General features: G+C 34.7%; 1 protein-coding gene across 2 annotated transcripts in view; it reads right to left on the bottom strand.

Annotated features, from left to right (window-relative positions):
* Nucleotides 1–1,818: 1,818 nt before the first annotated feature.
* Nucleotides 1,819–12,441, bottom strand: part of LOC142337104 (neuronal acetylcholine receptor subunit alpha-2-like) — an 82,971-nt gene continuing 72,348 nt past the window's right edge. For both annotated transcript variants that reach the window (XM_075386187.1, XM_075386188.1), the window contains one exon: nt 1,819–3,286. In XM_075386187.1, the coding sequence (XP_075242302.1) occupies nt 1,946–3,286 (1,341 nt within the window). In that variant the 3' untranslated portion in view covers nt 1,819–1,945. The remainder of the gene's footprint in view (nt 3,287–12,441) is intronic.

Here is a 12,441-nt window from a genome sequence, read left to right as displayed (position 1 = left end):
ACGGCAAAGTCTTTTTGCTCATTTAACTGGTATCAGTCTGTTTTTGATAATTGTGATCAACGCTGGTCACCATTCTATTCGAAACCGTGCAAAAAACCGAAAATAATTAAATTCAAACGATTCTTACTTGATAGGTTTATTTATTAGGTTTAACGAAATTATGTTATTTGCACTTTTTTCGAGCTTTGTACGTAAATTGGAACGATTTCTATGCGTATTTATATACTCGATTCTGATTGGCTAAGAAAAATGACGCATTTTGGTATATTTCTCGCTTAGATTTATTTAGTTCCTAACACCATGAATTCAACAAAATGAGCCCTGATATAGCTGGGCGTTCAACTAAAGCACCTAATTATCCCAAATATTTGCGTAATAGAGAATTGGGCAAAATAAATATTGCGTTATGTCAAAAATAGATGTCGCCATTTTGAATATATGTCAGTTAAATTAGCGGAAAACGGGCAAGTTTTGAGGTCTCTTTTGAGGCAAATTTTGGGCAAGTATAAACAAAGTGTGCTAAAAGGCAAATTTAGAGCATTTTTTGAGGAAAAAGTCTGAAATTGGAAAAATTTCGCAAAAATTTTCATACAAAATTTGGAAGAAACTTTTCAGCATCCTTACTCTTCAGCATCTTTAAAAAAACAATAACACTGTTGTTGAAAAATTTAACATATTTTAGCAAAATTGAGGAATTTTTTTATTAAAAAAATACAGAAAATGTGAATGAGAACAATTGAAATTGGTTTACTATTCACAAAACTTAAAACCTCGATAAATCTTTAGAAAAAACGAAATTCAGTTTCGTTTTAAATTAGGTATTCTACACTGGATGGGCTTTTTAATGATGCCACTCGCAAATTTGTACAATAAATTCGTCGATCGGCGAAAATTGACTGAACAAAAAACACCATTAGAGCGTATAATTTTTCCCCCACTTAAGTGATTTCAGAACAATGAGGCAATGACCTCGAAATATTTTTTTAGTCCTGTCTCAGTATTCAATTTGTTGAATTGCTGCATGGAACGAGCCCATTGCTAATTCCTTTTCGGCGGAAATTCTTTGCTCAGATCTTTTGAGAGCCCTCAAAGCAGCACTAACCGTTCCAATTAGATCTGCAAACTTCATTTTTTATTAAAAGCAAACGTTTTGGTTTTTGAGAGAACGGTTGCGTTTTGACCAGCTTTGAAGGTCAAAACAAATGACGACGTCTCACTTGTGTTTACTCTGTTTGAGACAACAAAGCCTGAAATAAGTTTTGTGTGAAAAATGCAGACTTAAACAACGGCCGCCTTGTTGTGTCCCATCATTTTAGCTGGTGCTGCAGAGTTCACTGGGGTGGAATAAAACCACAATAATAGGAAAAATGCTCGATGCTATGAATTAAAAAATAACTTTATTGACGTAACGAGCTCGACAGAAAATATGTAGCATTTCACAGAACGAACTTTCCCCAGAGTTCAATGATTTAACAAATTGACTTGTACCTTAAAAGTTTTCCCTTACATAATACTTACGTGTTTTAAACTCAGCTTCCTTATAAAGTAATAGTTGCCCAAAAGTGGTTAAAATTGAACACGAAAGGTCAATCTGTTTTGAAATACTCTTCGACCAAAACTGATTCAGCAAAACTGATTTCTCTAACCATCGGCTCAGCAAAACTGATTTCTCTAACCAATCCGGGTTATTTTGACTCTTCTAGAAGCCAGTTGAGACCTGGAGAATGTATTGTAGCTTTAGATTTCATAAAGCCAGCTTTACATTACAGCTATTCATTACGCTGCTCTAAACATACTTCAGATAGATGAAAAGAAAAATCGAATTTACAGAATGAATTTGCAAAGTTGAAAAATATAGTTCTGCATGTAACTACTATTCTTAAAGTAAGTCCAAATTTATAGCAAGAAATTTACAAATTGGAAGTCAGTTGGTTGAATTGGTCCACTATTTTGATCCATAGTTGTTAGCAAAGCTAGTTGGATCGTGATAGATCCAATAAAGACCACATGTTAACATCAAAAGAGCTGAGAAAATTATAGCGTTGAATCTGTTAATTGTTTCCGCCAAGAATTGATACTCAGCTGTATAATTATGAGTCTTTTCGTTTCTGTTTGTGTCGTTTTCTAAAGATTCGAACGCCTGATGGGATCTTGCCGACGTTGACGGTTCCTCGACGTATCTCCGGGTTCCGTAACCAGGCAATGGGATCCGACTGTTCAAGAACTCATTTGTCACTGGCAACTGCACACGTGGTTTGCGGTGCCTAGGATCAGCATTCATAGAATCGTGTACGTTATTCATACTTGAAGAATTTACTATATGTCCAGAGTAGTGGTTATTATTCGGATGAAAAACTCTGTTCTGTAACTCTGTTCCGTTTCTGTTTGGGGATAGTATTTCTGGATCCATAGATTTCACCTTGGAACCGGGTTTGATTCCATTTTGTTGATTAACAGGGATGTATGGTGATCTGATTGTGATCTCATCGTGATGTTGAGTCACAGTCGAGGCATCAAAATCAACGTTTGTTTCGCGGTGATTCTCGAAAAATTTGGGCGCTACGTAAGTGTTCTCTGTATTATTTAGTGTGACCTCATCATATGTACTGGGTTGTGGGTTGAACCCTACGTCATCAACAGATAAGGCCTCGAAGAACGTTTCTGAGAGCTTGAAGAAGTTTTTCTGGGAAAGCACAATGTCTGAGGGAATTTCGCGAGGTCCAACAAGTAGCTGAAGGAATTTGCCCAGTTTCCGTAACCTGATAGACGGGGGAACTGTAGCGTCCTGAGGTGAATAAACTCTTAATGTAATTATGTTCATAAGCAAAGAGAGACCAATCAAAGCTATAGAAACAGCGAGAAACATTCCTAGAATTGAGACGCCCCCTTGTGGCATCATTTCCATCACTACCATTAAGTTAACTGACTGTGCTAAAAATACTGTTATCCCGTACCCAGCCTTTTCTCCCGACGAACACGGAATCATGAAGTTAAAGATACATAACACGTTAATCATGAAACTAGGCATGATCAAATTGATGACGAAATAAGCTGTGTATCTGTGGAATTTGATGACGTAACGAAGACCATTGAACATGAATGCCCCGAATTCGGGATCCGAATAGTTGTACTCAGAGACACTGAAGCTGTCAAGCTCGAATATGGAACTGTTTTGGAAGAATTGCAAATCAGCAGCGCGAATCTCGTTTGTGTCGATGTCTCTTTTGGGCAAGAGGGAGATTTGGTGACTGAAGTGTGCCCAGGAGCCTACCTCAAACTCACAGTGCTGAAACAGAGATAAACGCATTTTTATATAGATTGATCATTTGCATTTTACACCCCGCCCCGTTGAGAGATAGTTCATACTGCAAGATCTCACCAGATTCTGGCAGAAAAATCTTGAATGACGATGCATAAACTTTTTCTTAGAAGATCATACACGCAGAAATTTTGCGAGATCATAAAAGTTCTATTGATAAAAAAATTTCTTCCCTCGAAATTCAACTAAACTGGGCTCTCAAAACTTGTTTTAACAGAAAAAAATATAACAGCTCCATAGCTTCGAAAAAGAAATATACAATCCTACCAAGAACAAATATGCTGAACTACACGGCTGCTTATTCTACAAAAAGTTCGGTTAAATTGGAAACAGTCTTTTTTGCAAAAAGAAAATAGACTGTCACTTATGTCATTTCTTAAGCGCTTAATATCATAAACGCCTGTCTTGCCTATTATCATAAGCGCTCAGGTAAACTATAAACCGCACAAAAGATTAACTGTAAATTTGCCGAAAAAGGCATCATTCGTCAAAGGTATTATTATTCTACAGAACAAAACTTCACCGAAGCTCAGCTTCTGCATATCAAAAATAGAGTTTAGAAAGGCTACAATTTTTAAAGAACATTTTTGAGGAACCTAATAAATGTAATACATGGTCAGATTTCTTGGAAAGACAATCGATTCGAAAAATAAACGAAATGACTTTAGTGAAAAACATTACTTTACTTTTCTTTGTACGTTAAAAAGCATTTGTGTTGTTATATTGTGTACTTCGTAGTAAAATTGCACTACCTTTTCCATACCATATTGCAATTATCTAATGTGGATTTGGAAATTCAGTGTTTCTTCTTTTTAGATTTCGACTATTACACAGATCTTGAGCAAGATCATACATGATCTCGTGGTCTAAAATATGAAAACAATCTTGGTACAGTTGCATCTAGTATTTTTTTAAAAATAATTTAAAGGGCCAGCCTTCAAAGCTATACAAAGAACTGTTATTTAAGATCTCCAAGGGCTCAATTGTGATTCTTAGGTTATTATATTAAGATTAAAAATTTGGAGTTGTAGTAATCTTAAAACTTTTGCAATTGATTTAACCATAATTTTGAGTGATGATTTTCAAATAGGTTTGTTTAATTTTAGTTCTATTCAGAAGATCAAAGAGAAATATAAAAATTTGTCCAGGTCATTAGTGCACTTAGCACTAATTTTTCTGGTCCTCCATAATAAAGTTTACTATGACCTCAGTACTATCATTGCGTTTTGATCCTCGTATTCAGTTTCCATATTCATTCACTCTCAATTTTGGTTGGTATTACCATGCTGCAACTATAAACAGATACCTATTTTGGATCTTTTTGACCTGTCGAACAGTCATGCTTCCCGGGCAGAGTTCGAAGACTTTTTATTGCTTTGTAAACCTGAGGAAAATATCGTGAACTGAATTTGGGTGAACTTCCGCTGATGTCCTGTGCTTTTGTGCTGAATACATAGTACCTTTGATCCAAACACACCGGGTGGAATTAACTTTGTATTTGTAAATATTACAAAAGAGTGTTTGTCAACACGTCTCTCGGCTCCGTTACCTGTCAATCAAATAGCACTGAACAGTACCGGGTATTTGACTGTCTTTTCACTGCTTGTTTAGCTCTCTTTATTGAGGGTTTTCAAATGCAGCTGAGACGGCAACAATATCTCTTAACAATTATTAAATCTAATCTAATCTTTTATCTTTAGATATGAAAACATTTCACATCGAACAATGACAATGATCACCTTGAAATAAGTACCATCAACCTTACAATGAATTAGAAATGTGGACAAAAGGAACTTCAGAGCCAGTTCAGGGGAGGGTACAAATAGTTGCCCCATTTTTTGTGTTCACGGTCATTATAGTTAATATGTTTGATAATGTTTTAAATTTAAAAGAACTTCGACAGCCTTCAAGTTAAAAAAAATGCCCCTTTTGGCTTGAGGAAATTACCTAAAACCGATCGTACATGGATTTCTCCATTTCTCAACAGGGAAAATTTAAAATACTCCGGACAATTTGGGGCACCAAAATCGAAGACAAAGAATAGAAGAGCTGTTTATCCCAGCATGAGGTGTAAGCTGTCATTGGGAAAAACTCCAAATAGCAAAACATGTTGCATAATTGGCTGTTTATCCAGCCAAAACTATACACAAACTTCTCTTCCAAATGCATTAAATGTTGATACTGGAATGGTTTAATGATTTGTGATTGTACGTGGGAAAGTGTGGTATCAATTAAATGTTGTGTTTGTGGTGGTTGTTGTTGACCTAAAAAAGGCTAGAATAAGCTCACTTCAACTCAAACGCTGAGACATAAAATTGCTGCAACTTCTGTTTCAGCTATGAACACGATTTTCCAACACGGACATGCGATCCTGCTTCAAATAGATTGAACAAATTCCATAACATTTTAATTGTATCGTGTCCGCATTGAAGTATTTTTTCAACGAGACTTAAGAGTCCGTGAAAGCCTTGTGTGCTTATAACAAAACATATGGCTCCAAAACTGTTGCGCAAGAAATCAAGAAACTCAAGAAAATGATTCCCATTGAATAAAAACTGAAGAAAATTGAAAAGTTTTAATTGCATGAAAATCACAGCATTGGGTGCACTAAACAAACGAACTAAGAGACGATAACGAGAGATGTCACCACCTGGAGTGTAAACTTATGGGAACAGAACTCGGGGCAAATAGGTTTCCAGCCACTGGAATGGTTTAATGGTTTGGAATTGTACGTGGAAAAGTGGTCAATTAAATGTTGTGTTTGTGGTGGTTGTTGTTGACCTGAAAAAGGCTAGCATAAGCTCACTTCAACTCAAACGCTGAGACAAATGCTGAATTTTTGTTCCATCTCCACTGTTTGGTAGTCTTTAGATTTGCAATTGTTTGGTAGTCTTTAGATTTGACGCGGATCCAATCCGTTTCCACACTTTAAGTACGTTATGTGTTTACCTCAACCTTTTCTGATTTTCTCTTTTTTTTTCTCCTTGCCTTTTTATCTGTTGCGCCATTTTCAAAAGCCTTCCTTGACCCTTTTGCCTTCTCTATTTTTCAAATAAAAGAATGAAAAGAGGAGCCTCAACTAAAGCGATTTAAAAAAATCGTATCAGCTACCAGTACGTCTTTAATTGTTATAAAAGTAGTGAAAAATAAGATAATAAATATAGTGAATCATAAAAATACCTCTTCATTTTTTTCTATCTATGACTAATAAGTATTAAAGTTTGGCAACAAAATCAAAATTTTCCCCAAACTTCATATTTCTGCACCCCAGATTTTTGCACCGACAACCAGTAGTTGTTAAAAACAATTTCTTCTGCAAGTTCCTTCAAAGAACTTTATCTCTTTATCAAAAGATCTTTGCTGAAAGAATTCATGATTGTTCCATCTTCACTTTTAGCGGGGGGTGGGGAACCATATGCTCAACTGTTTTTTACCATACAACTTTGGCCGATCGTTATATTTATCATAGAGAGTTGTGATTGGTATTACTAGACTACCCGTCAAGCGTAGAGTATAGAATTGGGACGTATTAAAAAAATCGTAGTTTCAGAGGAGTTATCGATGTTAAGGGTTTTGCAAACGCTTGAACTTTACACAATGATTTTGTTCACATTAATTGCCATTTTGGTCACTCTTTGTTAATTTTTGCTCAACATTTTCGTTCTTTTACTGACCGTGAAGTTATAACTTGGATATGATTAGTCACATAATGCTTTAAGAATTATTGACATTTTTCGGTTTTTGGGGCGATGTTTTTCCGTGCGGTCATTTGACTCCGGTTATGGCTTTCTCTCGTAACATTATAGCAAAGTATACAAAGAATGATGCATATTCATTATGTTTCACTGTTGCCTGGATACTGTTAACCGATTTGGTATGTGCTGTTTTACTGGACTTTTGACATTGACACTTTGTGTTTTCATAATTTTTTTGTACATTTGTGAATTGTGACAGTTTTTTGTTCTTTGTGTTGCTGAATAAAAAATGGCAAAATCTCATTGAATTTAAAACGAGGTTTAAATAAATTAATATAAAGTTTTCTGCCATTAGTTTATGTCTTTTTTGAAAATCGGTTTGTTTGCATTCGATTTTTTTTTGCAATTTTAGCAGCATCGAAACCGCAGTAGTGCGATTTCTCACTGATTGCTATGGTGACAATATAAATGAACCACCTTCATGTTTTAAGTTCAGTCCTAGTAGTTTTTATGACTGTGACTCTAATTGCTTTCAAAATAAGTGTTTTTAGAGCACTGACAAAATTTATTGTTATTTGCATGGTCTCACCCTTCAATTTCTTATTTAACGTATTTATTGGTAATTTATGTCAAATATGTGAGAATCTCTATTTGAAAAATAATGGCTTCGAACCTCGTTTTAGAAACACAATGTTTGTTGGAAAATTTTGGCCCCTCATTTTCAGTTTTTTGTCTAGCTAATCTCATCACCTTAGAAAATTTCTGGTCAAGTTTACTTTTCTTCAAATTGAGTTTTGATGTTTTGGCATTAATTATAGTTCTTATTTGTCTCTTGAGATCCCTCCCCTGATCTCATTAAAATCCATTCCGATCAGCTTTTTAGCCCTACGCAGCAAGATTTTACTAATTATGTAGTGAATCCAGTTTATATTTATTTTTACAGACCAAAGATTGTTTGGTATTGACAACCTTTTTTTCAATTTTCTGCACATCAGTTATCTTAATTTCGCACTTATTCAGTTAGCAGTGGTGTTAAATTTGTTAATTTTGCGCGTTGTTACAAAAATGATATTATGACTGCTTTTTGCAAGAAAAATGCAAGTGATGAACGATTTGAAGATATCTTTTTTTAAAAAAGGCTGGTTTCGGTCAAAAGTATTTTTAATTGTCATATTTCTGCCTCTTTTCTTTTCCAGTGACGTATATAATGATTCTTTTGTCAGGTTGTATTAGTTTTTACAAATTCAGGTGCCAAACTTTTTTGCGCACATTGGTGTTCACCGTTCAGAGAATTTTATTCTGTTTTGCTTATTTCCTGATTATCCAACCTGTGGGACCTCTAAATATCCTATAGGTTTGATTTTGTATTCTGAAACTAAATTTATACGTGACTGCAGAGGTCATCTATTTGATTCATGTCTTCACATATAAATCAAAACTGAGAATAAAAAACAACCGAAATAAATAGAGGCTACACACTATTTTTATTAAAGAAATGTTTAACCCTTTTTCAAAAAACTTTCCCTTTTTAAAAACTTATGAAAATTTAAATAACAAAACTTTGGCTATTCTTTTTAATTTTGAAATTAGCCTTTTCGTTTTTTAGATGACAATTAAGACCAGAACGTCAAGGGGCAGGGTCGAAACGTTATGTGCCATCGCACAATAGCGAGCCTCCTTGTTATCAAACTTGAAAGCCGATTGGTGGCACAAGGTTTTGTGAGGCTTTGACAGCGTTTTAACACAGCAAAACTATCAAGATTTAATTAATGAAACTATCAACTTAATCAGGGTTACAATGGATACAAACAAATGCTGTTTCAGGCCCCAGAAACTAGCAACAAAAAAACCTAATTATCCCAAGAGGTGTTGAGACCCCATCGGAATAGTTAGTTCACCTGACAAAATTCCCTAAATATTCACATGAAACGCAAAAAATCGAAGTTTTGAGCAAAACTTTTAAAATTATACTACTTCATATTTTTCTATTAATTGATCGTGTGAACTTCATGCGGCAAATTTTTGCATCAATACACACACACACACACACACACACACATATATATATATATATATAATATATATATATATATAATATATATATATATATATATATATATATATATATATATATATATATCAAATTATTGACCGTTAAAAAAGTGACAATCCTAATGATCGGAAACTCACACAATAAGAAGCAATTCACAATAAGACAATAAGAATATTCAGATTAAATATCAAAAAGTGTGTAGTGAAACTGTCAAAAAAATTATATTGGAGATAGAAACTTAATGATACAATACAACAATCCTGAGGGTTACTGGTGACCTTCTCAACAACCTTTATGCAAAAAAACCCGACAAACACGAAGGAGAAAATCATCTATGTTAATTGATGAGAATCGTTATCATTCTGATCATTTCACGTTTAGGGCTTTTAAGTTGAAAGAAATGTATCAGGTAATCAATAAGTTAAACCATCATAAATAACAGGGACCAGAATTGGTCTAGTTGTTCTCGATTCGGCTCTGCACGCTTGAAATTATGCAACTAGAACGGATAGGAAACTCGTTTTCTTTTAATGCATTTAAAATAGTTTTTTTCATCCTGTTCTTTATCACTTATCACCCCAGTCAGAAAAAAAATGAACGACCAAATTGACTATTAATCGCCCTATTTCCAATACACCTACCTTATCAAAATTTGCCGAGAGATCTCCTAATCTAGCTCTGAAGTCTCTGAACCACAATCATTTGCTAAGAATATAACAGTTTGGTTTTTCACAGATAACGGTAACAGACACTGTATTATTTCTCACAGAAAAAATTAATTGACAAATTGGATGTCAATAAAAACAAATGAGCCCTTTTGGGATCTTGCAACGTCTTTTGAGTCCATTGCATTTTGATTTACAGTTTGCTCAAAAGACAGACAATGCCCTTTTTGTTCAGAATCAACCGAAGTCAAATGCTCAATTTACTTCTTTAATGATTGACGTTAAAAATGGCAGAAAATTTTCGACAAACGTTACTATCAGCCATGGTTTTCCTCGGGGCCTTCTGGTTATCGTCTAAGGTTTCATATGGTATGGATTTTTCTAAAATTGTAAGATGACTGCGATGTGGTCCAACCTGCAGAAGATTCAAATTTTTAACGACTTTTGTCTTTATTGTCCAGAAGGAGTTGATTTGGAGAACTAGAAAAAGTTTTGATTAAAACAGTTAGCTTTTAGGAAAGGGTTACAACATGCAATTATTACAATTGCACCATATCGGTGGGACATATAGTGCAGCTGTGCAGTTTCTTTAGCTGTTGAAAAATGTTACTATTACAAATGAATTACCTGAAATTTTATGGAAAGATTCAGAAATCAGAAGCAAATGTAGTTAGTTTCTAATTTCTCACTCTACGAACAGTAAAAAAGTGTGAGCTCTAATATATAGTCTATTCAAAGAGTCAAAACAGAGCTAGAAAACTAGAAAGGCATATTTTTTTTTACTTTTTTACCTTTCCAAACGGCCAAAAAAACTTTGGAACTATGTGACCTTTGGAGCATTTGGCTCAGTGTAGAAAATCATTGCAAACTAAATATCGGTTTGAAGGGATGGAAAACCCACCAGGTTCCAAATTTGACTCCCTCTCACTTATAAAAATGACCTCGAAATTGGAATCAACATAGGAAGCTAGCAGCTACTAAAAGAGTATTTAAAAGTTGCAGATCATTACTTGTCTTAATACCTACACAATAAGCACAATTTGATGAGCTTTCTTGCTTTTCCTGCCAAATGACGCATCTTTGACACACGATCAGCGGTCCAACGAATGTGTTCATTTTCTAGGCATACCCCATATATAATTTTTCACCTATACAAAATCACCCAGTAGCATGCAAGATGACATAATTTTTCTTGGCGCGATAAATTTTGTTCCAGTTTTATCATATTGTTGAATGCACAGCAAACAAAGAATGAACACAGTCTGGCCATAGCTCACGCAAGTCAAAAACATCACAGCCTATAATTATGATAGCAGGCGAAACTTTCCGCGATAATCGAATAAGTAGTCACAAAAGTTAACGATCCCAGCCGTCATCAGTTGAGACACTTTGTGAAGTCACGTTACATTTAATTTTATCTTTATTGCACTTGACCCTCATGTTTACAAGGTCAGGCTCCAGACACGCGGACTGTATAAGTAAAGTGCGCCGCAAACCATCAAAGTTACTTTTAGTCTGAAAATAGCCAGCACAGATTTTATTATTATGCAGTATTACAAACCGTTTTTAATATTTGTAAAACCTGTTATGCGATAGGAAATCTTAATCACACTGACGTTCTGTCCATGTCTGGCGGATTCCCCGTCTAGGATATTTTCCAATTTCATTTTGTATAGGTGGAGTATGTACTTCCCTCAGGGATCTGTATCCCCGTGAATAAATATCATGAGAAAATTATGCAATTTTTGACGCGACAACTGTTCGACAGCCTATTAAGATGCAGAGTTATAAAAGAAACAAATCACACGGTCATAGTTTTGCTTGCCCCCACCCTCCTTTGGTCCCCACATTATATGAAGTTTATAACAAATAGTATAGGAGTGAAATTTTACTTTTCAAAATTGAAACAATGTCTTCATTTTGCGACCTTGACCAATAGAGTTTTTATCTCAATTGCAGATACATCGATTCTAAATTTACTCCTCCCTAATTCTGTTACGTCCTCAATTGCAAAATTGAGTTGCATTGCATGATTTATTTATCTCTCTTTGAGAGGAATTCAACTTTCAACCTAAGATTTTCAGCGTTGCCTGTTCAGAGAGAATACTCTTGAAATAAAAAGGGGGGAAGGTTCCAAAGTGCACTTGATGTAATTGGATTTCAATCTGTTCATTTGGTTTTTCACGTCTGAGCTCACGTTGTAAATACGTGAACGCGTTGTGGCTTATATTTCTTCATGTAAAAACTTCATATGTGCAAATGACCGTTTGACCATAATACTGAAAAAATCACTATAAGCTGAAAACATAAATGAACTCTTGAGCTGTGAAAATAATGAAAAACAGGAGAACAATTGTTTATCTTTTTAAAGAGTATAATTACTCCTTTAAAAATGCTTCAAAATTTGTCTCAACATTGCTCTTACAAAAATGACGTCTAAAACAACATTGTTGTGTATGTCCGTTTTTGCTATGCTCATTAATTATGGAGAGAATTCAGAAAAATGTTTGATAATTCAGATGTAACAATGAGATCGTTAAAGAGCTTGGGTTACAAGCGTGAGATTTTTAGAGTATAATTTGGCTGGACTTTGAAAACAGCAGATATGTCTTACACAGTAAGAACTAATCGGAAGTGCATATTCTGTAGACTAAAGTAGCCTCGTGAAACAGAAACTCAGGCACTATTTTTTATTGCTATCATCGTTTT

This window comes from Convolutriloba macropyga, chromosome 3, assembly GCF_964194025.1.
Source record: "Convolutriloba macropyga chromosome 3, txConMacr16.3, whole genome shotgun sequence".
NCBI classification, from domain to species: Eukaryota; Metazoa; Xenacoelomorpha; order Acoela; family Convolutidae; genus Convolutriloba; species Convolutriloba macropyga.
Note: the sequence above shows the minus strand (reverse complement) of the source record. Positions and strands in the feature narration are given on the sequence as shown.